This window comes from Melanerpes formicivorus, unplaced genomic scaffold, assembly GCF_026170545.1.
Source record: "Melanerpes formicivorus ecotype bairdi unplaced genomic scaffold, bMelFor1.0.p_v2 SCAF_16, whole genome shotgun sequence".
NCBI classification, from domain to species: Eukaryota; Metazoa; Chordata; class Aves; order Piciformes; family Picidae; genus Melanerpes; species Melanerpes formicivorus.
Window position 1 is genome coordinate 12,050,191 of NW_027142368.1, and position 25,184 is coordinate 12,075,374.

Here is a 25,184-nt window from a genome sequence, read left to right on the forward strand (position 1 = left end):
GGGGGGGTGGGGTTGTGGGTGGTGACCGTTGTTGCCTGACACATCCTGCTCAGACAATGCACGCCGGAGGTGCTGTGATCAGCTCCTGAGTCCTCCCTGGAATGCTGACCTCCTTTGGACAGAGCTTTCTGGAAACAGCAGAGAACTGGAGGGGGAAAAAAGAAAGAAGCCACCAACTGAAACAAAGGCTGAAAAATCTGTAATTGAGGGGGTTCTGATTCACAAAATGGACCTCAGAGGAGTCCCTCACCAGAAATGTCTGTTTCCTAAGGTGGGACTTGGGTCATGCTTGAACAAAACAAAGGAACAGCAGCAGAAAAACTTCCACAGTTCATATTTGCCAGTCTCCAAGAGCTTAATTGCTCTTGCTCCTCTGGCGGCCTCCTCTGACCACATCAGGTGATTTCATCACAACTTCTTAGCCGCAATTTGCTGCTTAGATGTTGTGAAAGCAGCCCACGCCTCTGCCAGTACTGAAACCTGCAGTGGCTGAGGAGGGCAGCCTGGCTCTCCATCTGCATTTCTCATTCTGCAATAAACCACCTGCCAAGAGCATCTAAACCAAGAATCATCTCTCAGAGGATGGGGCAACTGTGGCAGGAGTATTGAAAGCAAAGCACACAGCAGAAGCATAAGACATGAGGAGCAATGAGATGCTGAGTACCGAACCTGCAGCGTTTAAATACAAACTAGCAGAAGCACTGAACACGCTGCCCAGGTAGAGCAGCTCACTACTCAGCTGCCACACTTCTACACCTTCTTGTGTTCACTTCCCACTTTTCTGCACCAGAGCTTTCTCATGGCACTCTTCACCTCCTCGTTTCTCAGCGTGTAGATGAGCGGGTTCAGCATGGGGGTGATGATGGTGTAGAACACTGCCACGCTCTTGTCCTCCGACAGATTGCTGGAGGGGCGGATGTAGATGAAGGTGCACGGCCCAAAGAACAGGACCACCACGGTGATGTGGGACCCACAGGTGGAGAGGGCCTTGTGCCACCCTTCAGAGGTTTGACTTCTCAAGGAAGCCAGGATGACCGCGTAGGACGTGACCAGGATGAGGAAACAAGTCAGAGTGATCATCCCGCTGTTGGCAACCACCACGATGCCCACGGCGTAGGTGTCGGTGCAGACCAGCTGCAGCAGGGGGTGGACGTCACAGAAGTAGTGGTCGATTCTGTTAGGGCCACAGAAGGGGAGCCGAGTGGTCAGCAGAGTCTGAGCTAGGGAGTGCAGGAAGCCTCCTACCCAGGAGCCGACCACCAGCCGGCCGCACACGCGCCTGGTCATGAGGGTGGTGTAGTGCAGGGGTCTGCAGATGGCAACGTAGCGGTCGTAGGCCATCACCGTGAGGAGGAAGATCTCTGTGCAGCCAAAGAAATGCACCCCAAAGAGCTGTGCTATGCAGCCCACGAAGGAGATGGTTTTATTTTCAGCAAGGAGGTCGGCGATCATCTTGGGGGCTGTGACGGAAGAGTAGCAGATATCTATGAAGGACAGGTAGCCCAGGAAGAAATACATGGGGGAGTTCAGGCGCTGGCTGCTAACTACAGTGCTCACTATCAGCAGGTTTCCCACCACAATCATCAGGTAGAAGAACAGAAACATCACAAAACACATTTTCTGCATCCCTTGGCTCACGGAGAGGCCCAGAAGAATGAACTCCTTCACACTGCTCATGTTGGCCATGTTCATCGGTGGGGTGGCGGTGCTGTGTCCAGCCTAGGCACGTGGGAAAACAAAGACAAGTGATTCCTCAGCTCTCTGCATCATTTCACATGAATTCTTTATCAGAAGTTAGAAATCAATAGGATTAGTGTTAAGATTATGCAGTAGGGGCTTTGTTGTCTTTCAGTTCTCCCTGCATGAACTTCAGCCGTGCCTATGACCACACAGAGACAGGTCCACTCTGTGGTGGACACAGAGAAGGGCAACAAAGCTGGGGAGGGGGCTGGAGCACAGGTCCTCTGAGGAGAGGCTGAGAGCGCTGGGGTTGTTTAGCCTCGAGAAGAGGAGGCTCAAGGGAGACCTTATTGCTGCCTACAACTACCAGAAGGGAGGTTGTAGCCAGGTGGGGATTGGTCTCTTCTCCCAGGCAACCAGCACCAGAACAAGAGGACACAGTCTCAAGCTGCACCAGGGGAGGTTTAGGCTTCAGCTTAGAAAGAAGTTCTTCACAGACAGAGAGGTTGCCCATTGGGATGGGCTGCCCAGGGAGGTGGTGGGGTCAATATCCCTGGAGATGTTTAAGAGGAGGCTGGATGAGGCACTCAGTGCCATGGTCTGGTTGATTAGTTAGGGCTGGGTGATTGGTTGGACTTAGTGATCTTGGAGGTCTCTCCCAACCTGGTTGACTCTGTGATTCTGTGTTCTCCATCCTGGGCCTCCAGGATCATGAAGGACTGGATGATGGTTGATGTGCCAAGGACAAGGCTGCAGTGTTCAGCTCAAGCACTACAGGGGCTACAGAAGTTTCAAAACATGTTTGTCCTCTGTGTAGACCAAGTCCTCGATGACAGCTTTGGTGAAAACATTGCCTTTAGCAGTGTCCAGAGGATCACCAGAATCCCACCATGGTGGGGTTGGAAGTGATCTCTGGAGATCATCCAGTCCAAGCCCCCTGATAAACAGGGGCACACACAGCAGCTTGCCCAGGAGCACAATGACCAGGAACAGCTGGAAGCTCTCCAGAGGAGGAGACTCCACAACCTCTCTGGGCAGCCTGCTCCAGGGCTCCATGACCCTCAAAGTATTCTTGGAATGCTGATTTATTTTATGAGCAAAAAGGATCTGAATTGTTGTTGAGGGGGAAAGGAAACCACCTGCAGGGGGACAAAAAAATCTCTTGTGTGTGTATACATTTTGAAACACAAATTTGCAGCTTTGTGAGCTTGAACAGTGGAGTGCTGGGGAAATTATCTACCATGGCTCAAACAGCAACCAACCTCACATCTGCCCTGCTCGAGTGTTGAGCTTCCTCTGAATGTCAGCAATGTCCCTTTGAGAGGAAGGAAGAGTGGAAGGAGCTTTTCAGAACTTCTGCTGCAGTACTGTAGTAGTTTTACTTCATGCTGATTTGTAAAGCACTCAGGGGGAGTGTAATGAGACATTGAGGTCCTGGAGCAGGGCAATGAAGCTGGGGAAGGGTCTGAAGAACAGGGCTGGGGAGGAGCAGCTGAGGGAGCTGGGGGTGTTGAGCCTGGAGTAAAGGAGGCTGAGGGGAAACTTTCTGGCTCTGCAACTCCCTGCAAGGAGGCTGGAGCCAGGTGGGGGTTGTGCTCTTCCCCTAAGAGACAAGTGACAGGACAGGGAGGAATGGCCTCAGGTTGGCACAGCAGAGGTTTAGTTAGGTTGGACTTGAGGAACTATTTCTTGCCCTTGAGGGCTGTCAAGGCCTGTCCCAGGCTGCCCAGGGCAGTGGTGGAGTCCCCATCTCTGGAAGGGTTTAAAAGATGCAGAGCTGGTTTAGCATCAGCCTTAGCAGAGTTAGATAGTGGTTGGACTGGATGACGCTAAAGTCCTTTTCCAACCGAAACAACTCCCAGCTATTCAACCAGATATCAGAACTGCTTCAGTAAAAGAAACCTGGGAATCCCTGTGTGGAACTTTTCACAGAGTTTAACAAAAAAAAATTGGGCACCTCTTGGAGGCAAATCATCAGCTGTGTGGGATTCAGGCTAGGAACAAAACATTCCCAATCAAGTGCTGTTAAAATACCACCACTGCGAGTCCAGCCCAGGGAAAGCACAGTGCTTCCTCTGTGTGTGCAGATGATCTGAGCAGGTCTGTGGAATGCTTCAGTTAATTCAGAGGATACATTGCAGCAAAATTAGAACCTCTTGTGCTGGAAAAACAAACAAACAAACAAACCAACCACACCAAAAAACCCAAGCAACAACAAACCCCAACCTCATCAGGAATCCACAGGAAACACTGAAATGGAGAAACCCCCAAATTGCTCTCAAAGTGAAGCCCACAGAGGAAGTTGGGAAAGGCAGGGACTTTTCTTTGTGCCTACAGCTGAGCTACAGGAGGTAAAAGATAGCCAAGAAGTGGGATAAAAATGACATGGATAGCTCCTTCCCAAGGAAGAAGCGATCAGTGTGATAGGGATTTCTAGCCAGTCTTACCAAGCTGAGGTCCTCTCTGTCCTTCCTCTTCTCACTCAGCACTGATGTGGTTTTCTGCAGAAAACAGAAGGGTGACACAGGTTCATATTTGTGGTTGTGCCACTGGAAGCAAAGCAGCTGGGCTCCAGAGATGAGCTGGGAGCAAACCCCAGCAGCCTTGGTGTGGTGTTTAGGCAATCAGTGGTTGGAGAAAGGGAAGCAGTGATCAAGGACAGCTCCAGCCCCAAAGAACGGCAGATGGGAGGCTCCTCAGCTGAAACAAGGAGCCTGCTTTTGAAAGGGTTGTAAAAATCCAACCCACTGACTGCAGGCAGCTTTATTGGGTGGCCCTCTTGAGTGGCCCAAGTCACCACCACCATCCAGTTGCATGTCACAGTATATCCATTCAGCTCATCCCATCTTGTTGGCTTATGGCTTGCCTAGATCTGAGTCACTCACATGCACTGCTGCTTGTGCCTTTGCAGGGTGAGTCCTGAGAGCCTAAGGTGTCTGCTTAAAGAGGTGAGGAATTACCTGCTGGAGGTGCCTGCTTCTTTCTGTTGACTCTAGGAGGATCATAGAATCATAGAAGGTTTGGGTTGGAAGGGACCTTTTGAGGGAAGGGAAGGGAAGGGAAGGGAAGGGAAGGGAAGGGAAGGGAAGGGAAGGGAAGGGAAGGGAAGGGAAGGGAAGGGAAGGGAAGGGAAGGGAAGGGAAGGGAAGGGAAGGGAAGGGAAGGGAAGGGAAGGGAAGGGAAGGGAAGGGAAGGGAAGGGAAGGGAAGGGAAGGGAAGGGAAGGGAAGGGAAGGGAAGGGAAGGGAAGGGAAGGGAAGGGAAGGGAAGGGAAGGGAAGGGTAAAAATATCCAGAGTACCTGTAAGATTCACCTCCTCTCTGCTTGGAGATCTAATGGACTGTGTAAGGGCTGGGTGATTTTATCTCCCCAATACCTGCCTTCCCTGGTAGGTGAACACCAAGTCTTTAAAGAATTGAGAAGAGCCTCTGGAAAGCTTCCAAGACTTCCTTAGGAGGTGCCTTTTACTGTCTTCTTTTTTAAAAATCCTGGTGTTCTCTGCCTATGTGAGAACTGCTCTGACAGGCTGGCTGGAGAACATGGCCAGACCTGTGTGAGGTATTCACCAGCCAGCAGAAGAAAGAAGACTGAGAGGAAAACTGCTTAAGGAGCACTGTGCAACCTTCCCCAAGGACAGCTCCCAGAGCGAGGGCTCTTGGGGCTGGAGGGTGGAGGTGGGGAGGGTTAGTAAATGGAAAACACAAACAGAAGAAGCAAAGGAGGAGATGCTAATTCTGTCCTGATTTAAGTGCTTAATTAAACCTATTAAAGAAATGGCCATTGATTAGTGATGGTGGTTACAACCTACAATCAGAATCACAGAGTGGTTTGGGTTAGGAGGAACCTCTAAAGCTCATCTAGTCCAATCCCCCCTGCAGTAAGCAGTCCCATCCCCAACTAGAGCAGGTTGCTCAGAGCCCCAAACAACCTGACCTAGAATGGTTCCAAGGGCATGGCATCTGGGCAACCTGGGCCAGGGTCTCACCACCCTCAGTGTTAAAATATTTCTTCCTTCTCTCCAGTCTGAATCTCTCTCAGTTGGCTTCTGGGCTGTGAGGGCACATGGCCCAGCTCATCTCCAGCTTTAAATGATCTGCTGAAGGCATTTCAGGATTTCCCCAGTAGAAATAACAGCTGAATATTAAACTGGACAAGCACAAGTGGCACCAGGGGAGGTTTAGCTTGGATATTAGGAATAATCTCTTCACTGAAAGGGTCATCAGGCACTGGAACAGGCTGCCCAGGGAAGTGGTGGAGTCACCCTCCCTGGAGGTGTTTAAAAGATGTTTGGATGAGGAGCTCAGGGGCATGGTCTGTATGGTTGTGTACAAGGAGATGTGAGATTGTGGTTGGACTCAATGATCTTAAGGTCTCTTCCAACCAGACAAGTCTTTGACTCTGTTCCATGACGTGACCTAGTTTGGTTAACCCTTTCCAGAGTCCCTCCTTATGCCGTGCTTGGTGGTTTTCCCAAGTGGAGAAGCCCACTAGATCCACAGCTTTGGCTTTACAGCTTGGTGAGCCATAAGCCAGCACTTTTAACTCTTTGTGTGTCCCAAAAGCCAAACACATACACCACAAATCTTCATTAAAAATACATCAGAGAGACTTCTAGCAGTAAGGAGAGAGGTGCCATGCCCTGGGGGGTGGTAAAGAGCTGCCTGTCATGGTAGTCTTCTTAAGGGTAGTGCTTATGTTTGAGTTAAGATTCCAGGGAGATAGCAGGTGGCTTAGGTTACCTCTTGATGACCCTTCAAGTCCTGTTTTACCTGAAATTTCTTCACTGGCAACCCAGTGGATGAAGTCTCTTGCAAGAACTTACATGAGCAGACATCAGCAACTGACACAGTAAAGAAAATCCTTCCTGTACAAATGGGGAAACTGAGGAAGGAAGTCAGCTCTTACATCAGTGGAAGGCAGCAGAGTGAGTCTTGTCCTATGGGTTTCCCTCTCCAGGGATTGGGTCACTTGATCTACCTCAGACCTGGGTTTAGGATGGGATTGGTTCTGAAAGAGACACCTAAATTTTGAGTAAAATTGCTTGGGGCAGGCAAAGGCCATGTCCAAAGAGTTACAGTCAGTGCCTTAGTGTCCCAGTGAAAGCCAGCAATGAGTGGTGTCCCTCAAGAGTCCATACTGGGACCAGTACTATTCCATATCTTCATCAGTGTTATAGACATTGGGATTAAGTGCACCCTCAGCAAGTTAGCAGATGACACCACACCAAGTGGAGTGGTTGATACACTTGAGGGAAGGGTTCCCTTCCAGAGGCACCTGGACAGCTTGGGGAGGGGGCTCATGAGCACCTCATGAGGTTCAGCAAGGCCAAGTGCAAGGTGTTGCACCTGGGCTGGAGTAATCCTCAATGTCAATCCAGGCTGGGAGATGAAGGGCTGGAGAGCAGTGCTGAGGAGAAGGACTTGGGGTCGTGGTGGGCGAAAAAACTGGCTATGAGCTGGCAACATGCACCCACAGCCCAGAGCCAGCCGTGTCCTGGGCTGATCCCCAGCAGTGTGGGCAGCAGGGGCAGGGAGGGGATTCTGCCCCTCTGTTCTACTCTGTTGAGACCCCTCTGCAGTGCTGGGGCCAGCTCTGGAGTCTTCAGCACATGGAAGACATGAAACTGTTAGACTGGGTCCAAAGAAGGGTTGGAGCAGCTCTCCTATGAAGAAGGGCTGAGCGAGTTCAGCCTGAAGAAGGCTCCTCAAGACCTTCTTGTGGCCTTTCAATGTGTAAAGATGGCTTACAAGAAAGACTAAGGCTTTTCTACAAGTTCTGTTGTGACAGTACAAGGGGGTGATGGCTTTAAACTGAAACAGAATAGGATTAGCTTGGACATAAGGAAGAAATTCTATTTACTGAAGAGTGTGGTGAGACATTGCACAGGCTGCCCAGGGAAGCTGTGGATGAACCCATCCCTCAAAAGTGTTCAAGGCCAAGTGGGATGGGGCTCTGAGCAACCTGATCTAGTGAAAAATGTTGCTGCCCATGGCAGGGAGTTGGAACAAGATGAGTTTTGCAGCCTTCCAACCCAAAGCATCCTCTGATTCTTTGCAGTCAAGAAGAGCCTCACCCCTCTTAACTTGGATCTTCTGCAGCCAAAGGTGGATCTATGAACTGAGTCACAGCAAAGCAAATGGATCTTCCAAGTCATGCATCACTTCAGCTCACATTCATCACTGCTCTGAAGGCCTCTGTGTACTTTTAGCTTCTGATTTACTGGTGCCAGCAGTTTCATCCACTGCCCATTGCTTCATTTTATTGACATTGCCTAACATTTCAAATGGTACCCAGGTAATGCAGCCACCTCCTGCCACAGAACACCAGAGATCCATGCAGTGAAGATGGAAATCCCCAAATGAATGAGGAGGTTAAATGCTGTTCTGGGTGAGAAGAGTCCTGGGTGAGTTGGAGTCCAGGGCAGGTCAGTAAGGGTTAACTGCAGTTACTGTATGAAACAGAGTGTTGGGTAAGAAAGTAAAACCAGTTTTACAATCTTTGGGAAAGGAAGAGGAACATCAAGTGACAGAAGAAGCTACAGATGAACCATGGAGCATCTTGCCTGCTGAACTCCTTGGGCCAGGTCTGCTGAATTCTGTACCCACATAGCAATGTTTGGCTGGTGTCAAACTCATCTCCTTTTCCTTCCCTAGCCACAGCAGAAGCCCAAATCAAGAGCTGCTGACATCTCCTGTTGCAAAATAATTCCCTCTAAGGAGGTGCTCACAGCCAGGAAAGGAGGAAGGTGTTTCTGTGTTTTCCCTCTGCTTCTTTTGGCACACAGAATCAGAGAATGGGTTGGGTTGGAAGGGACATTAAAGGTCATCTAGTTCCAACCCTCCTGCCATGGGCAGGGACACCTCCTGTCAGACCAGATTGCTCAAGGCTCCATCCAGCCTGGCTCTGAACACTTCCAGGATTGGAGCCTCTGGCCTGAGTCTGGACACCGTGGTGGTGGTAGCTCATGCACGTGGAGGGACTGCACGTGGGGAGAAGATGAGTGAGGTGGTGTGGGTGGGCAGTGAAAGGTGGCAAGGGGCTGTTATACAGAGATGTGAGGTGGTGAAGAGGTGTGAATTTGGTGGTAGAAAGGTTGGGGCTGAGGTGCTGTTGGGGGGGGGAGGAAGGGGGGAGTTGTGAAATGGCAGTGGAAGGCAGGAGGTTGGAGGCTGCCTTGAAGGGCTTTGTGAAATCGGAAGTGGCTGAGGTGTGGTGAAGGACTGTGCTGAAAGACAGAATGAAGTGGCAGGTAATACCTGGGGGGAAGTTGGGTTGAAAGACCTCCTGCCATCAGAAGCAGACATTGTGTGTTGAAGGCAGCACAAGCAGAGCCTGTGGAGTTGGAGGTGCTGAGGTGTGGAAGGGTTATGGAGGTTGGGTGGACCCTGCTCCAGAAGTCAGAGAATCACAGAGTCATTTTGGTTGGAAAAGATCTTCAGTTTCATTGAAAGGTTGGGTGAACAACCTAGGGACTCAGCAGAGTGGTCACTGGCCTGGGGAGCGGCTGTGGGTGAGAAGAGGACACTCTGTGGTGATGGGTGTGCTAAGGCTGCTTTGCAGGGACAAACGCTCCTTGAGGGCGTGCTGAGTGAGGTTGTGAAATCATCAGCAGGCATTATGGAAGAGGACTGACAGTTTCTCAGTCTCTCTGACCCAGCAGCAGTCAGGCACCTTCTCCAAGGGCTGTGACACTAGAACATCCCTGGGACACAGGTAGGAAAGGAAGCACCAATGCAAGAGGCAAGGTCTAGTTCTGCACAGTCCTTGCTTTCTTTGTAGCATGAGAGTGGCTGAAGAAGGGAGAAGTAGTGAAAACCACATTGAGAGCCATGGCAGTGACAGGTTCTGTACAAAGAGGGAAGTGGTTCACAACTAAGTGACCACGCAAAGCTTTCCCCAGGAGGGTGATTGGCTGGCTGGCAGATGCCACATCGAGAAGAACTTTTAAAAGGCTGTCTGACTAGCTCAGCACTGCAGTGTGACACAAGGAGTTTATCTGGGCCCCATGTCACAGAATTTAGGTCACCGTTTCACCCAGCAGATCCCTACCAGGCAACTGCTGCAAACCAGTCACTGAAATTCAGTATTCAGTATCACTAAGGTTGGAAGAGGAGCTCAAAGATCATCGAGTCCAACCTGTCACCAAGCAACCCACCAAAAGGTGAGAGATTCTGAGATGTCTTTGCCCTCGCTCTCTGTCTAAAGCTTGCTGTCAGGCTTATGGAGAGGTGGTAGGGGAGAGGAGGAGGGAAAAAAAAGCGAGGAAGAGAGACATCAGATATTTTCTTCTCCTCATGGTTAGAGATTAGCTGTAAGAAAGAAATTGTCTTGCTCATTTTCAAGCTAGGCACAGCTTTGTTACAGGGACCCTTTTCCATGAACAACCTGTGACAGAATTGAGAGGACACAGTCTCAAGCTGTGCCAGGGGAGGTTCAGGCTGGATGTTAGGAAGAAATTCTTCCCAGAAAGAGTAATTGGCCATTGGAACGTGCTGCCCAGGGAGGTGGTGGAGTCACCATCACTGGAAGTGTTTAAGAAGAGACTGGATGAGGCACTTAGTGCCATGGTTAGTTGATTAGATGGTGCTGGGTGATAGGTTGGACTTGAGGATCTCAAAGGTCTTTTCCCACCTGGTTAAATTCTATTCCTATTCTATTTCTCTCTTCTCTCTTCTCTTCTCTTCTCTTCTCTTCTCTTCTCTTCTCTTCTCCTTCTCTTCTCTTCTCTCTCTCTTCTCTTCTCTTTCCTTCTCTTCTCTTCTCTTCTCTTCTCTTCTCTTCCTCTTTCTCTTCTCTTCTCTTCTCTTCTCTTCTTCTCTCTTCTCTTCTCTTCTCTTCTCTTCTCTTCTCTTCTCTCTCTCTCTTCTCTTCTCTTCTCTTCCTCTTCTCTTCTCTTCTCATCTCTTCTCTTCTCTTCTCTTCTCTTCTCTTCTCTTCTCTTCTCTTCTCTTCTCTTCTCTTCTCTTCTCTTCCTTCTCTTCTCCTGCTCTAAATGCCCCTCAGTAATATAATATGTCATGAGTGGTTTTGGTCTTAGATAATCACTGAAGATTAGCCAAGAAAACACAACAATGAAACTTTCTCTCCATAGTCTAAAACGCAGTGTCAAGCTTGTTCAGACTGCTGTGTGCAGGATCCTGTTCACCAGACCCTTCCCCAGCTTTTGTTGCCCTTCTCTGGACCTGCTCCAGCCCCTCAATGTCCTTCTTGGAGTGAGGAGCCCTAAACTGAACCCAGGATTCAAAGTGTGCCCTCCACAGTGCCCAGTCCAGGGAGACAATCCTGCCCTGGTCCTGCTGGCCACTGTAGCCTCCTGCATTTATCTGCCTGTGTGCCTGCAGCAGAGAACAGTGGGTCTGGGGTGCTGAGATGAGCCAAAAAAAACTACTCAGTCTGACACATTTTGTGTGTTTGTGGGAGTCTCCCTCCATGCATGCTGCAGCTTCATGCAAAGACAGAACAAGCTCTTCATGCTGGTTGAGCTGGGCAATGATTCACATCTTCCCAGCTCTCCCCATTTCATCTTGTTCCCTCTCGTCTTCTAACTGTGTCCTCCTGCCTTCTCTTTTCAAAACTAATAGCTGGTGGGGAGAGAGGAGAAGGGAGGTCATGTTTGACCTCATCAGACAAACAAACAAACAGAAAGTGTGAAATCTATTTTTAAACTTCCCTCCCCCAAGATTCTCACTCAGATCCCAGTATTGAAGGGGAAGAATCAGGGTGAAGTGCCTGAGGGAATGGGATGGAGTAATAATTTGAGTCATCATTCCAGTGTCCTTTGAGGGTCAGTCTCTCCTCACTCTCTCTTCTCCAGGCTGAACAGCCCCAGCTCCTTCAGCGGCTCCACAAGATTTGTTCTCTAGACTCTTCACCAGCTTCGTTGCTCTTCTCTGCACCCTCTCCAGCAACTCATTGTCTATCCCTCCTTAAATCAAGCTCTGGCTACAAAGAGCAGGAATAAATCCAGAACCACCACCAGGTCACCACGAGAGTATGTGCCTTTGGAGTTAGCAGCTCTGTCCTCTCTTGCAGGTCTGTCTGAAATCACTCGTGATGAGTAACTTGACTACACCGATCTTCCTTCCAATGGCAACCAGCCAGCCCCATGGGACTAACCACAGCGGGGCTGTGGGAAAGCCAGAGCCATCCTATGCTGTCCTCAAGTTCATGGAGAGCTTCTGCCTCATCAGTGCTGCCTGTGGGATGGTGGGAAATGGCATGGTCCTGTGGTACCTCGGCTTCCGCATCCGGAGGAACCACTTCACCGTCTACATCCTGAACCTGGCCGCTGCCGACTTTGGCTACCTGCTCTGCATCGCCATCGAGACGGTGCAGTACCTGATGCAGTTCAACGTGGGGGTGCAGTTTGGGATATTCCTCTTCCTGGATCTGTTCATGTATGGGACAGGCTTGTACCTCCTGACGGCCATCAGCATCGAGCGCTGCCTCTCTGTCCTCTGTCCGATCTGGTGCCGAAGCCACCGCCCCAAGTGCTTGTCTGGCATCATCTCCGGCCTGCTCTGGAGCCTCTCCTTGCTGCTGAATGCACTTGGGTACATCCTGTGCACTGTTCATCCCTCTGCCAGGACCTGCCACCTTCTGCTCATCACCATTGGAACCTTGGACTTCCTCTTCTGCACGCCCCTCATGCTGCTCTTCAGCCTGACCCTCTTCCTGCGGGTGAAGTGCAGCTCCCAGCGCCTCCAAACCGGCAGGCTCTTCACTGTCATCATGCTCACTGTCCTCTTCTTCCTCATTTTTGCTGTTCCTCTGAGCGTCCTGATCCTTTTTGACTTCTTGGGCTACAAGTTTCTCTACTCCCCCGAGATCGGCTTTGTGCTGTCCTGCGTCAACAGCAGCCTCAACCCTGTCATTTACTTCCTCGTGGGGAGCTACAGGGATCGAAGAATCAAGTTCAGGCTCAGGTTGGCATTCCAGAGGGCCTTTGAAGATTCAGCAGATGACAAAGATGAAAGGGATACCCGTGACACTATGACTATGTCCTCCCAGGACCCCACCATGCCTAACACAGTAGCATCAGCCCTGAGCTGAGGACCAATAGCTTACAGAACTGGGCTTACCTCACCCTGACCTTCAGAACCTCCACTCTGGGTCTACCCTTTAGCTACTCATTTTAAGCTCCATCTGTGGTTAGTGAAAACATACCAGCAGCTGGAGCACAGAATTTATTTGGACTGTATTAGGACCATCTTGCAAGTGCCTGTTTCTGTTGCATGGCCATTAAAGGATTTCAGTTTGTTGAGGTGAATGTCTTGGTGTCTGCATTTCATCACTGGAATCCCACTCAGAATTTTCAGCTCGCAGAATCCCTCCAGTCCCAGCATGGTCAGGTGGGAAGGGACCTCTGGAGATCACCCAGTCCAAGCCCCCTGCCCCAGCAGGGCACCCACAGCACCCTGCCCAGCAGCACAGTGCCCAGGGGGGGTTGCAAGCTCTCCACACAAGGACACTCCACAACCTCTCTGGGCAGCCTGCTTCCAGGCCTCCAGCACCCTCACACCAAACAACTTTCTCCTCAGCTTCAGAGGCAACCTCCTGCCTGCCACTTTGTGCCCTCTGCCCCTTGGCCTGGCCCTGGGCACCACTCAGCAGAGTCTGGCCCCAGCCTCTTGCCCCCCACAGCTCCTTTAGCTCTTGCTGAGCATTGCTCAGCTGCCCTCTGGGGCTGCTCTTCTGCAGGCTCCACAGCCCCAGGGCTCTCAGCCTTTGCTCCTCACAGAGCTGCTCCAGGCCCCTCAGCATCTTCAGAGCCTCCCCTGGACTCTCTCCAGTACATCTCTGTCTGGTTCAGCTGGGGAGCCCAGAACTGAGTGCAAGTTTTAGAGCAATCAGCAGCCCTCATGACTTCTAATCTTCTCAGAATAGAGGAAACTAACAGAAAGAAACTTTGGGAGATAAGCAGTACAGAAAACATCCTTTTTTTGCTGGCAGATGTTGTTATTTTGTACAGATTGGTGATTTCATGGTCATTGTATGAATATTAGCTCCTCCTTAATAGGTTTTATTGTTCTCTATTCTTAATTGATGAAGCTCATGGGTATTTGGCTGAGGGAACTGGAGTTTAGTCTGGAGAAGAGGAGGCTGAGGTGAGACCTCATTGCCCTCTACAGCTCCCTGAAAGAAGGTTGGAGTGAAGTGGAGTTTGGCCTCTTGTCCCTAGTATCAGGTGACAGAATGAAAGGAAATGGCCTGAAATTGTGCCAGCAGAGGTTTAGGTTGGAAGTTAGAAACAGTTTCTTCCCTGCAGGAGTGGTCAGGGATTGGAACAGGCTGCCCAGAGAGGTGGTGGAGTCACCATCCCTGGAGGTGTTCAAAAAAGGATTGGACCTGGCACTTTGGGACACAGTTTAGGTGGGCATGGTGGTGTTAGGTTGATGGTTGGACTCAATGATCTTAGAGGGCTTTTCCAACCAGAACAATTCTATGATTCTACGATTGTCTCCACCTTAAAAGCCTATCTTGGTCCTCTGTGCCTTTTCCAGAGCTTCCTTAGGATGTGTTCCCATCCTAGGTGTGCTTTGCATGAAAGCAGCAATCTGTGTATCCTCCATTCTCTGGGAGGTTCCTCAGAAAAAGTCAGAAGCTGAGAAGAACCAGAAACGCTGACTGCACAATGTGGAGAGGAAACTGAACTACTGATGAAGACTGCACTAGGCACGAGACAAATCCGCATGAAAAGAAACAGAGAGGAAAAGGGAGACAGAAAATGGGGACTGGAGCTGAGAAATAACATTTTATTTAAGACAGAGGAGACCTTCAAGGCAGTATGTGCTGAAAAGGGGCAGAGAAGCCAAGTTTCTTTTAGAAGAGCTAATTCCAGCTGTTAGTCTGGCATCTCACAGCTGCAGGTGGATAACAATTCCTCCAGGGATTCCAGAAGGAGCAGGGCCAGCCCCTGTGTGACTCACCCAACTACACACAGGGATTTAGCACTTTGGAGATACATTTCTTCATCTGTCCTGTCCAAGCAGATCCTTTGTCCTGCAAAGACTTCATCCTGTTCCTGTTGCCCCTTTCCTCCAAGCCATCCTGGCACCTCTTTGATCTGCATCCCAATGCAGATGGTCATCTTTGCCATACCAACACTCATCTCTCCTATGCTTAGCATAGGGCTCAGACACTCCTCCTGAGTTCATTGTGTCCAATGAATGAGCCTTCCAAAACTTGCTTGGCAGTTAAATGGACAGCAAAGATGAAGAAGCAGCTGGTGAGAAGCTCTATGTACAGCATCCTGGGGGACACCTGGGTGAGGAATACTGGGGTTTGGTGAGTAGAACTATTTGACAACAGTGGCAGGGTGGAGAGTATGAGGGAACTCAAAAGGTCTGAATACATTGCCTCAGCCAGCCCTTAGGTAAAACTTGCAACAAAGAGAAGCTGAGCAGATGAAAAGGCAAAGCGAGGCCCAGAGCTCCCCCAAAACAGCACCTGAGAAATGGTGGTGAAGGAGGTGGCATTGATAGCAGGTTGAGAAGAGGACAGAGAAATACCCTACCATCCTGGTTGCTGTCAGGAGGTAGATGCTGACAGCTGCAGCAAAGATCACACCTGGGGAGTCCAAATGAAAACCACCCTGCAGTGTAGAGAGCCAAACATACAGAGCCAGACATCCCAGGGACTCCATCATACAAGGATTCATGAAACAAGACAGAAGCTTCTTGTGTTGGTGTCCTCCCTGGCAACAGGCACCCAAAACCATCACACAACTCATCTGCTGAGCCACAGGACACAAGAGTTTATTGGCTGGGGCCAGGGCAGGGATGGGCATTGCAGTGGGGAACACAGCACAGGCACAGCCTGTCTGCCAGGTTCCACATCTCCAGGCCTCCTCACCGGCAGGGTCTCAGACACTGGTCTCCATCACAGCATCCCCAGGCACCTGGCTCCTCTCCTCACTTGTGGCTTCCTCTTCAAACAGCCTTTGGAAGGCAGCTCTGATGGAGCACTGGAAGCGGCGCTGCCGGCAGCTCCCCAGCAGGAAGTAAAGGGCTGGATAGATGCTGGAGCTCAGCACAGCCACCAGAGAAGATGTAACTTCTGGAAATAATTCATGTGAAATGGGAACACTCTGAAAAACCTCTACACCGAAAAGAATAGCAAGGGCAAACAAGAAGAAGGTCACGTTGAGCAGGACAGTGACAGAAAGTTTCCTTGGGTGTCGTCTCTGTGAGCCACATCGGAGTTTGATGGACAGGGCCAGGACAGAAACCAACATCACTGATGAGAAAATGATGGAAATTGTGATGTCTACACCATCAAATGTCATCTCATAGCTTCCAGCAAAGGTAGAGCTAAGCCACATGGAGGAAACAAAAAGTCCAGCAAGAGCCCAGAGCACCCCACACACAATGCCTGAGCAGTTCTTTGGGCGGTGGCTCTGGTACCAGCTTGGGAACAAAACAGAGAGACATCTCTCCACACTGAGGGCTGTCAGGAGACCCAGGCTGCTGAGGTCAAAGAAATGGCACAGAAATTCAACTGCAAATACAAAATCTTTGTAGAAAGGGAAAAAATGATACAGACAAACCACGGTGAAGCTCAAAGTGGCCAACATGAGCAGAAAAAACAGGAGGGTTAGGGAGAAGTCAGCAATAGCTAGATGTAGGATGTAGGTGGTGAAAGGGTTCTGCTTTGTGTGGAAGCCCAGGAACCACACAACTAAGCCATTACCCACAAGGCCACAGCCAGAAATGCCCATGCACACAGCAGCAAACACCATCAGAGCACTGGGTATCCTCGAGCAGTTGTATTTGATATCTTCCACATATCCACAAGTCAAGCTGCTCAGAGAGGGGTCTGCTGTGATGGTCTCCTCCATGGTGAATGACCCTGCCTTGTGTGGCTGCCTTCCCCCTCTCCCACCTTCACCTCCTAGGAGAGACAGGGAAGGAGAAGGACAAGAGGGGCTTTGGTATTCTCAGCACTTGTCATCTTTCCCCATGACCCCATGCCAGCCCCAAGCTGCCCCAGGATGGACCTCAAACAATGTTGTGCCCAGGAAAGGTTCCCATTTCTCCAGTATCCCCATTGCCAGGGGGCATCCCCCACCTGCTGATGCCCAGCCTCCTACCTCCTGCTGCTCCTGGGAACAGTGCAGGAGCTCCAGCACACACAGCCTCTGTGGAGCTTCCAGGTGTGGCAATGGCGAAAGGGTGGTGATGGCTGCACCCTGCTCTGCATCAGCCTCCTTCTTCTTGCCTCAGGAACAGACCTTTGCCCAGAGATCAAGTCCTGTGGTCAGGACTCACCCCTCACAATCTCATCACATCAGTGACAGCTTCCCCTCACATGTCCCATGGACAGAGATCTTGTCAGCAGCAGTGGGACACATCACCCATTTCTCTCCCCTGCTACCCTCCAGCTTTGCTCCACATGTGAGGGGCTTCTCCCATGGACTATGTGCACCTGGTGCTGGAGCAGGAGACCCTCCACAATGAGCCATCTCCAGTGTGTGAATATCAAGAGCATAAGGGCTTCACCTGCTGCCTCTGGTCTAAGTCCCCAGGTAAGGAGTAGCCTCAGAGGCTGTGTCTGTGGTTCCAAAAGGCATACAAATGGGACTTAATCTGCAAGGTTCTTGTCTCTGAGAACCTCATGGAGAGACAAGGGACAGCTTGGAGCACCACAGAGACAGCTCAGTTTTCTCTTTTTTGTTTTAAATTTCCAAGTCTCTTTTTTTCTTTGTGCTTTCATTCCATTTCTTCCTCATTTTCTCTCTCTCTCTCTCTCACACACACACTTTCTTTATCAGTTTCCTTCTCTCTCATTCTCCAAACTCAACCAAGCTCAACCCTGTCTTTCACACTCTACACCACCAGTCCACAGCACCTATCACCACCTTTGGACTTGCCCCTTTCTCCAACCCTTTGGGCACAGGCAAGAGAGCCCCACAGCACCACACAACTCCTCTGCTGAGCCACAGGACACAGAGTTTATTTGCTGCAGCCAGGGCAGGGACAAGCATTGCAGTGGGGAACGCAGCACAGGCACAGCCTGTCAGCCAGGCTCCAAATCTCCAGGCCTCCTCACCAACAGGGCTTCAGACACCAGTCTCCACCACGGCATCCCCAGGTACCTGGCGGTTCACACTTGTGGCTTCCTCTTCAAACACTCTTTGGAAGGCGACTTTGATAGAATATTGGAGACGGCACTGCTGGCAGCTGCCCATCAGGAAATAAAGGGCTGGTCTGATGGAGCTGTTCAGTGAGGCCAGCAGAAAAGATGTCATTGATGTAATTTCTGGAAATAATGCATAGGAATGGGGAAGATAGATAGAAACCTCTACAATGAAAGGAATACCAAGGGCAATGGAGAAGAGCACGCTGAGCAGGACAGCAACGTCGAGTTTCCTGGGGGGTCTCCTCTGTGAGCCGCATCGGAGTTTGATGAACAGGGCCAGGCTGGAAACCAGCATCAGTGATGACAAAATGGTGCAGATGGCAATAACTACTCCAGCATAGCTTCTAGCAAAGGTAGGGTTAAGAATCCTCAGGAAATAAAAAAGTATATTCATAATTGCTAGCACGATAAGCACAATGAGAGAGAAGGACTCTGGGCAGCAGCGGCGGTACCACGTTGGAAACAAAACATCCAGGCACCGCTCCACACTCACTGCAGCCAGCATACCCAGGCTGCTGAGGCCAAACAGCTGGCACAGAACTCCAGCAAAATATACCACATTTAAGTATGATGAAATTGAATCATAAAGACAAAATGCAGGTAAGCTCAAGGCGGCCAACATGAGCAGAATACAGATGAGGAGCATGATGAAGTCAAGAAAAGCAAGTTGTGTGATGCTGTGAGCGAAACAGTTCTGCTTCCCATGGACGTCCAGGGGCCGCATGACTAAGCCATTCCCCACAAGTCCACAGAGAGAAACCCCCATGCACACAACAGCCATTGCCTTCAATTCAAGTAATATAAAGCAGGTGTGGTCAGTATTTTCCCCATAGTCCACATATTCAGGAGTCAAGTTGCTCAGAGAGGCGACTGTTGTGATGGTCCCCTCCATGAATGAGCCTTCCTTGCGTGGCTGCCTTCTCCCTCTGCCACCACCTCCTAGGAGAGACAAGAAGGAGAAAGAAACGGAACACATTCCTATTGTCAGTGCTTGTCTCTTTGACCATCACAGTATCACAGTATCACAGTATAACTTAGATTGGAAAGGACCTCGAGGATCATCGAGTCCAGCCTATCAACACAGACCCCATGACTAGACCATGGCACCAAGTGCCACGTCCAATCCCCTCTTGAACGCCTCCAGGGACGGTGACTCCACCACCTCCCTGGGCAGCACATTCCAATGATGAACGACTCACTCGGTGAAGAACTTCCTCCTCACCTCGAGTCTAAACCTCCCCTGGCGCAGCTTGAGACTGTGTCCCCTTGTTCTGGTGCTGGTTGCCTGGGAGAAGAGACCAACCCCCTCCTGGCTACAACCACCTTTCAGGTAGTTGTAGAGGGCAATGAGGTCACCCCTGAGCCTCCCCTTCTCCAGGCTAAGCAATCCCAGCTCCCTCAGCCTCTCCTCACAGGGCTGTGCTCAAGGCCTCTCCCCAGCCTTGTTGCCCTTCTCTGGACACCTTCAAGTGTTTCAGTGTCCTTAAACTGAGGGGCCCAGAACTGGACACAGTACTCAAGGTGTGGCCTAACCAGTGCTGAGCACAGGGCACAATGACTTCCCTGCTCCTGCTGCCCACACTATTCCTGATGCAGGCCAGGATGCCCTTGGCCTTCTTGGCCACCTGGGCACACTGCTGGCTCATATTCAGGCGGCTGTCGATCAGCACCCCCAGGTCCCTCTCTGTTTGGGAGCTCTCAGCCACTCTGACCCCAGCCTGTAGCTCTGCATGGGATTGCCGTAGCCAAAGTGCAGCTCCTGGCACTTGGACTTGTTGAATGCCATCCCATTGGATTCTGCCCATCTGTCCAGTCAGTCGAGGTCCCTCTGCAGAGCCTTTCTACCCTCTAACTGACTAACATCTGCTCCTAACATCCGGACCATGATCCCAGGCCAGCCCCAGGCATCCCCACGAAGGACCTCAACCAATGTTGTGCCCAGGACAGGCTCCCACCCCTCCAGTTCTCTCCCTAGCCAGGAAGCATCTCCCACCTATTCGTCCCTGTAAGGGGTTAATACACCCTCCCCTCCCTCGCTCCTCCTCCCGTCTCTCCCCGCAGCTGGTAGGGGATAAACAAGAGGGCTGCAGGCAGAGATTCAGTGCAGAGCAATGGAAATTTGCTGCTCTCTTGCAGGGCTATCGGATCACACAAGACAGACCGGGGTGGGAGCAGTGGAGGGGAGGGGGTAGGAGGGAGAAATAACGGGAAAGAAACAGAAGCAAAATACCTGATGGGTTGCGGAGGTCCCTGCGCCACGGGCAGACCGCTCCAAGCCCCGCACAAAAGCGAAAGCGAAAGGCACAAGAGCAGCTAAGCCCGGAGCGAGGAACGCCCCAAGGGCAAAACACGCTGCGAGCCTCACGCAGCGCGGCAGCCACGCACAACGGTGGCCACAGTGGGGTAGCAGAGACGATCCAGCTGAAACCACTACAGTCCCTGGACTCCTGCTTCCTGGTGCCTGCCCAGCGGGAGCTCCATGGCACAGACCCTCTGGGGAGTTTGCCAGGAAAAGAAGGGTGGTGATGGCTGCTGGGGACACCCACTCCACTTCAGCTTTCTTCTCCATGCATGAGGAGCAGACCCTGACCCACACATCACGTGGCCACATCACTCTTGTCTCCTCCTGCCCTCCTCCACCTTCATCCCACAATGTGAGTGGCTTGTGGGTACTACTCTATGTACCTGCTGCTGGATCAAGAGACCCTCCACACCAGGCCATCACCATCACGTGTGCACATAAAGAGCATAATGCCTTCTCTTGTTGCCTCTGGTGAAAGTCCCCAGGCAAGGAGTCTCCTCAGAGCTTGTGCCTGTGGTTGCATGTGGCTGTAAATGGGACTTGAGCTGCAAGACTCTTGTCTCTGCAAACCTCACTCCTCATATCCATGGAGACAGCTCCCTTTGCTCTCTCCTGAACTTTACCATTATTTTTTCCATTGCCCTTTCCTTTCCTCCTTTCCTGGTGGGGAGCTGCTAGCAGCACTGTTTCCAATGCTCCATCAGATTTGCCTTCCAAAGACTGAAGAGGAAGTGACAAAGTAGGAGAGCAGCCAGGTGCAGAAACCACTTCTGGCCCTTGGATAGCATCAGAGTCCCCTTAGCCCATGAGGGGGAGCAGTGGCCTCCTCTCCACTTGCCGTGAGAAATGACCAGTGTCCACGCAGGGAGCAGCACGAGAGCTTTGCCCACTGCCTCTAATCGCGTCTCTGACACCCGCAGGTCTCCTCTCAGATTACACTTCATGGGGTGCTTTTATCTACAAGGGTTTCCTGTCATACAAGCTCATCCTTTAGCACCACAGGGACTGGCATTTTCCTTGCTTCTTTCCTCTCCCTCTTCAGTGTCTTTTCCTTCTTCCAAATACCTCTTCTTGGGAGTTATTGCCTATGCTTGTCATCCCCGAGTCTGGTGTCCTCCAGGGATGATTTTGATTTCATGTGGTGAACACATGGTAAGGAACAAGGTCCACAGTCTGTTTAGGGAGTCCAGCCTGAAGCTGTAGGAGCTGGACCCAAAGACAGAGTTGAAACAAGGCTGGAGTATAGACTCAAGGTCCATCCAGAAGAAGAAGATGGAGGCAGGTCTTCAGATAGATGCAATTCCTCAAAAATTCCTCCTGCAAAACCTGCTTGCTCAGGACAGGCTCTAACCAGAGCCTCTTGTCCCATAAGCAGGGGCTGAACGGGTGGGGTCAAAGCAAATAAGGCTGGCTCTTGCCCTCAGGGTCTTGGAAGAGAGAATCAGTGCCTTACATGGATGCTTTAGTGTGTGATATTGTTCAATCATAATTCAGCAGACGAAGTCCCTTCATTCCCCTTTTACACAGGTCTGAGCCTACAAAGCCCAGCTCTTCCTTGTCCTTCAGTGACAACATCTCTTTTTCTTTCTTCACCTCTACTGTGACAAACATTTCACAGAACCATCAAACTGGTTTGGATTAGAAGGGACCTTAAAGATCATCTAGGTCCAACTCCCTGCCACTAGATGAGGTTGTTCAAGGCCCCATCCAACCTGGTTCAGAACACTTCCAAATCTGAAGCCTCCACAACTTCAGTGGGCACTGAAAAAAGCCCTCATGCCATTGCCCAGCCGCCCAGCAGTGGTTTCCTATGGTTGAGGGTCACTAGCTGGTTTCTGTCAGCTTTCTGCCTCCTGTGTTGACTGGTGGAGCTTTCCCCATGCAGCCAAGGAATGCTGCTGGGAAGTAACAGGGGAGAACATTACTTCACAAAACTGTCCCCAAACCTTCCTGCTCTGGGATAATGTCCCACTCACACACTCCCCTCTTTGTATTGAACCACCTGGCCAGCATCATTCCTCACTGACATGATGGTTGTCTCCTTTCCTTAGCCTCCAAGCTAAATGTTTTGTTTGCTTTTATCTCAGCACAGGTTGTCTCCTGTGGTGTAGAGGTGATACCAAAGATACTAGCAGCATGTTCCATGTTTAGGCATTCATTTTGAAGAAGACTGTGAGAGGGTGAAGTACCCATAAGGGAGAACTAGAAGCCTTGGATGACCAGATATACACACATGCTCAGATGAATCTGGAAGAGAGCAGAGGATACAAAGGATACAAAGACAATGATATGGCCAAATACTACTGACAAGATCACTGTCCACAGGACACGTGAGGGGAAGCTGTCACTGATGTGGTGAGATTGTGAGAGGAATCTCTTGAGCACAGAACATGATCTGTGGGTGAAGGTCTGCTCCTTGGGCATGAAAAAGGAGGCTGAAGCAGAGCAGGGGACCTCAGCTACCATCACCAATCTCTTTGTCCTGTCACACCTGGAAGCTCCACAGAGGCTCTGTGTGCCAGAGCTCCTGCAGTAGCAGCACAGTTCCCAGGAGCACTAAGAGGTAGGAGACCATAAGTGAGCAGGTGAGTGTTGTCTCCCGTCCAGGGAGAGGATTGGATGGGTGAGCGCTGGTCACAAGCATGACTGCTGGCAGGGTCCTTCATTGAGCAGCTTGGGGCTGGTGTGGCATAGTAAGGAAAGGTATCAGGTGCTGAGACCAGCAACGTTCCTCATTTCCTTCTCCTTAGTCTCTCTGAGGACGTGGTGGGAGAAAGGGAAGGCAGCTTCGCAGCGCGGGGTCACTCACTATGGATGAGACCATCACGACAGACCTCTCTCCAACCTGCCTGACTACAACATACCCAGAACCTGAAGAATTTTATTATTTTTGGTGTGAAAAACCAAGTGATGACATCTTGATAAGTACTGGTGTCTTCGCTTGCACCTCTGTGTGTGGGCTTGTGGGCAATGCGGTGGTCCTGTGGTTCCTGGGCTTCCACATGAAGCATAATCACTTCACCATCTATGTCCTGAACCTGGCCATCGCTGACTTCTCTCTGCTCCTGATCCTCCTTGCAAAATTCATGCTGTACTTTATTTCATGGGTCTCTTGTATAGAGGAGTATGAGTTGGAATTAGCCAGTGCCATCCTGTTCCCTCTCTTCCTGTTTTGCTATTTTGCTGGCATGTATCTGCTGACAGCCATGAGCGTGGAGCGCTGCCTGGCTGTTTGGTTCCCGGTTTGGTACCGGTGCCACCGCCCTAAGCATTTGTCAGGCATCCTGTGTGGGGTGCTCTGGGCTCTTGCTGTAGTTTCTATTCTGCTGCTGATTCTGAATTGTGCTTTTACTGCAATCTGTGCTGAAGTATTCAAGGTTTTAAACATTGTGCATATTGCCCTGTTCGCTTCCATCCCATTGCTTTCCAACCTGGCCCTGTTCATCAAACTGCGATGTGGCTCCCAGAGGCGACACCCAGGCAAACTCTATGTTGCTGTCCTGCTCAGTGTCCTCTTCCTGGTTGTCTTAGGGTTTCCTTTCAGCGTGGAGGGTTCCATTTCTGACTTTTATCCAAATCGATTTTATATTTCTTTTCTGCTGACCTCACTGAACAGCTCCATCAATCCTGTCATTTACTTCCTGGTGGGCAGCTGCCGGCAGCACCGGTTCCAATGCTCCCTTAAAGATGCCTTCCGAAGACTGTTTGAAGAGGAAGCCACCAGTGAGGAGAGGAACCAGGAGCCTGGGGATGCTGTGATGGAGACCAGCGTCTGAGACATGTCTCGCGAGGAGACCTGGAGATGTGAAGCCTGGCAAACAGATGTCCCACTCCAAGTGTTTTCATTGCCTCAAAAAGTGCTACTGAAGTGTGCACATGGCGCTCTGCACAGCCCTGAGTGTGCAGGGAGTAGGGGAAAAGGGCAGACTTCCAGGGAAACAGGAGGGAGCAGGAATGAGCAGGAGCCGCTCGGGTTCGGTGGCCTCCTCCGCCCTTCCCTCGCTGCTCCTCACTGCCTACTGTGCAGGGCCCCGCGCCTCTCCCATCGCCACTGCCTGCGGGTCCAGAGGGCTCCGCGGCAGGCAGCCACCGGGCGCCTCTCCGCTCCCACTGCCGGCGCCGCTCCGCCCGGCCCCGCTCGCAGCCTGCCGCCCGGACACAAGCCACGAAGCTCGGCCCTGCTCCCCCCGCCGCCAAGAAACTCGGAACTGCTCCTGCGACAATGCCCCTATGTTCAAGGCAGGGAAATGGTGATAGCCCTTCTCTTGCATGTGTGTTTTGCCCACTGCTTTTCCCTCCCACTTTCCCTCTGCTCCGGGTTCCATCTAATAAACTCAGTTCATCAGCCCCTTGGTGTCGTTTTGCCTTCCTTTGCTCCAAGGGAATCCTTTGAACCGTAACACAGCTACCCTGCACCGGCTGCTGGCCAGGCTTGGGAAGGGGAGGACCAGGTCATGAGAAGAGGCTGTAGCAGGGCTGTGTTCCCTACTCCAATGCTCATCCTTGCACTGGCCCCTGACCAGAAACTCTGTGTGCTGTGGCTGAGCAGATGAGATGTGTGGTGTTTTGGGGTTCTCTTGCCTGGGGCAGGCCTGACACATGGGTCCCAGGGAGAGCCTTCCCCTGCTGTGTTGATCAAGCAAGGCAGGGCTGTGCCCAAAGGGCTGGAGAAATGGGCAAGGGCAGGGCTGATGCTGTGTGGTGTGGGATGAGTGGTATGGGGAGTGAGAGATGGGGTGAGCTTGAGTTTGGAGAATAAGAGAAGGAACCTGAGAATGACACTGTGTGTAAGAGAATGGGAGAGAGCGAGCAAGACAAAGGAAGAAGGAAAGAAAAAGCAAGAGAGCATGAAAGAAAAAGAAAGAAAGGGGCAGAGACAAAGATAATTGGAAATTTACAAAGAAAGAGAGAGCAAAGTGAGCTGTCTCCATCGTGCTGATGGATGAGGTTTGCAGAGAGAAGAGCCTTGTAGCTTAAGTCCCATTTCCAGCCCTATGGAATCACAGACACAATCTCTGAGGCTATTCCTCCATTGGGGATTTCACCACAAGCAGCAGGTGAAG

The 25,184-nt window shown here is 51.0% G+C and overlaps 5 protein-coding genes across 5 annotated transcripts; 2 read left to right on the top strand and 3 right to left on the bottom strand.

The window, feature by feature from the left end:
- Positions 1-750: 750 nt before the first annotated feature.
- LOC137446164 (olfactory receptor 4S2-like) lies at positions 751-1,692 on the bottom strand. The gene has a single exon (XM_068148553.1). The coding sequence runs from the start codon at positions 1,690-1,692 to the stop codon at positions 751-753; it is 942 nt and encodes a 313-aa protein (XP_068004654.1).
- Positions 1,693-9,669: 7,977 nt separating this feature from the next.
- On the top strand, positions 9,670-12,938 carry LOC137446206 (proto-oncogene Mas-like). The gene is made up of 2 exons (XM_068148597.1): positions 9,670-9,840; positions 11,712-12,938. The coding sequence occupies exon 2, from the start codon at positions 11,733-11,735 to the stop codon at positions 12,729-12,731; it is 999 nt and encodes a 332-aa protein (XP_068004698.1). The 5' UTR covers positions 9,670-9,840; positions 11,712-11,732; the 3' UTR covers positions 12,732-12,938.
- Positions 12,939-15,543: 2,605 nt separating this feature from the next.
- Positions 15,544-16,518, bottom strand: LOC137446165 (mas-related G-protein coupled receptor member D-like). Its single transcript, XM_068148554.1, has one exon. The coding sequence runs from the start codon at positions 16,516-16,518 to the stop codon at positions 15,544-15,546; it is 975 nt and encodes a 324-aa protein (XP_068004655.1).
- Positions 16,519-17,609: 1,091 nt separating this feature from the next.
- On the bottom strand, positions 17,610-20,102 carry LOC137446207 (mas-related G-protein coupled receptor member X1-like). Its single transcript, XM_068148598.1, has 2 exons — positions 20,050-20,102; positions 17,610-18,758 (listed from the first exon to the last, which is right to left on the bottom strand). The coding sequence occupies exon 2, from the start codon at positions 18,709-18,711 to the stop codon at positions 17,740-17,742; it is 972 nt and encodes a 323-aa protein (XP_068004699.1). The 5' UTR covers positions 18,712-18,758; positions 20,050-20,102; the 3' UTR covers positions 17,610-17,739.
- Positions 20,103-22,931: 2,829 nt separating this feature from the next.
- On the top strand, positions 22,932-23,897 carry LOC137446166 (mas-related G-protein coupled receptor member X1-like). Its single transcript, XM_068148555.1, has one exon. It carries the CDS (start codon positions 22,932-22,934, stop codon positions 23,895-23,897), a length of 966 nt encoding a protein of 321 aa, XP_068004656.1.
- The last annotated feature ends 1,287 nt before the right edge of the window (positions 23,898-25,184 follow it).

Bases quoted from the DNA above. Each gene is read 5' to 3' on its own strand.
- LOC137446164 (XM_068148553.1), bottom strand. From the start codon at position 1,692: ATGAACATGGCCAACATGAGCAGTGTGAAGGAGTTCATTCTTCTGGGC.
- LOC137446206 (XM_068148597.1), top strand. From the start codon at position 11,733: ATGAGTAACTTGACTACACCGATCTTCCTTCCAATGGCAACCAGCCAG.
- LOC137446165 (XM_068148554.1), bottom strand. From the start codon at position 16,518: ATGGAGGAGACCATCACAGCAGACCCCTCTCTGAGCAGCTTGACTTGT.
- LOC137446207 (XM_068148598.1), bottom strand. From the start codon at position 18,711: ATGGAGGGGACCATCACAACAGTCGCCTCTCTGAGCAACTTGACTCCT.
- LOC137446166 (XM_068148555.1), top strand. From the start codon at position 22,932: ATGGATGAGACCATCACGACAGACCTCTCTCCAACCTGCCTGACTACA.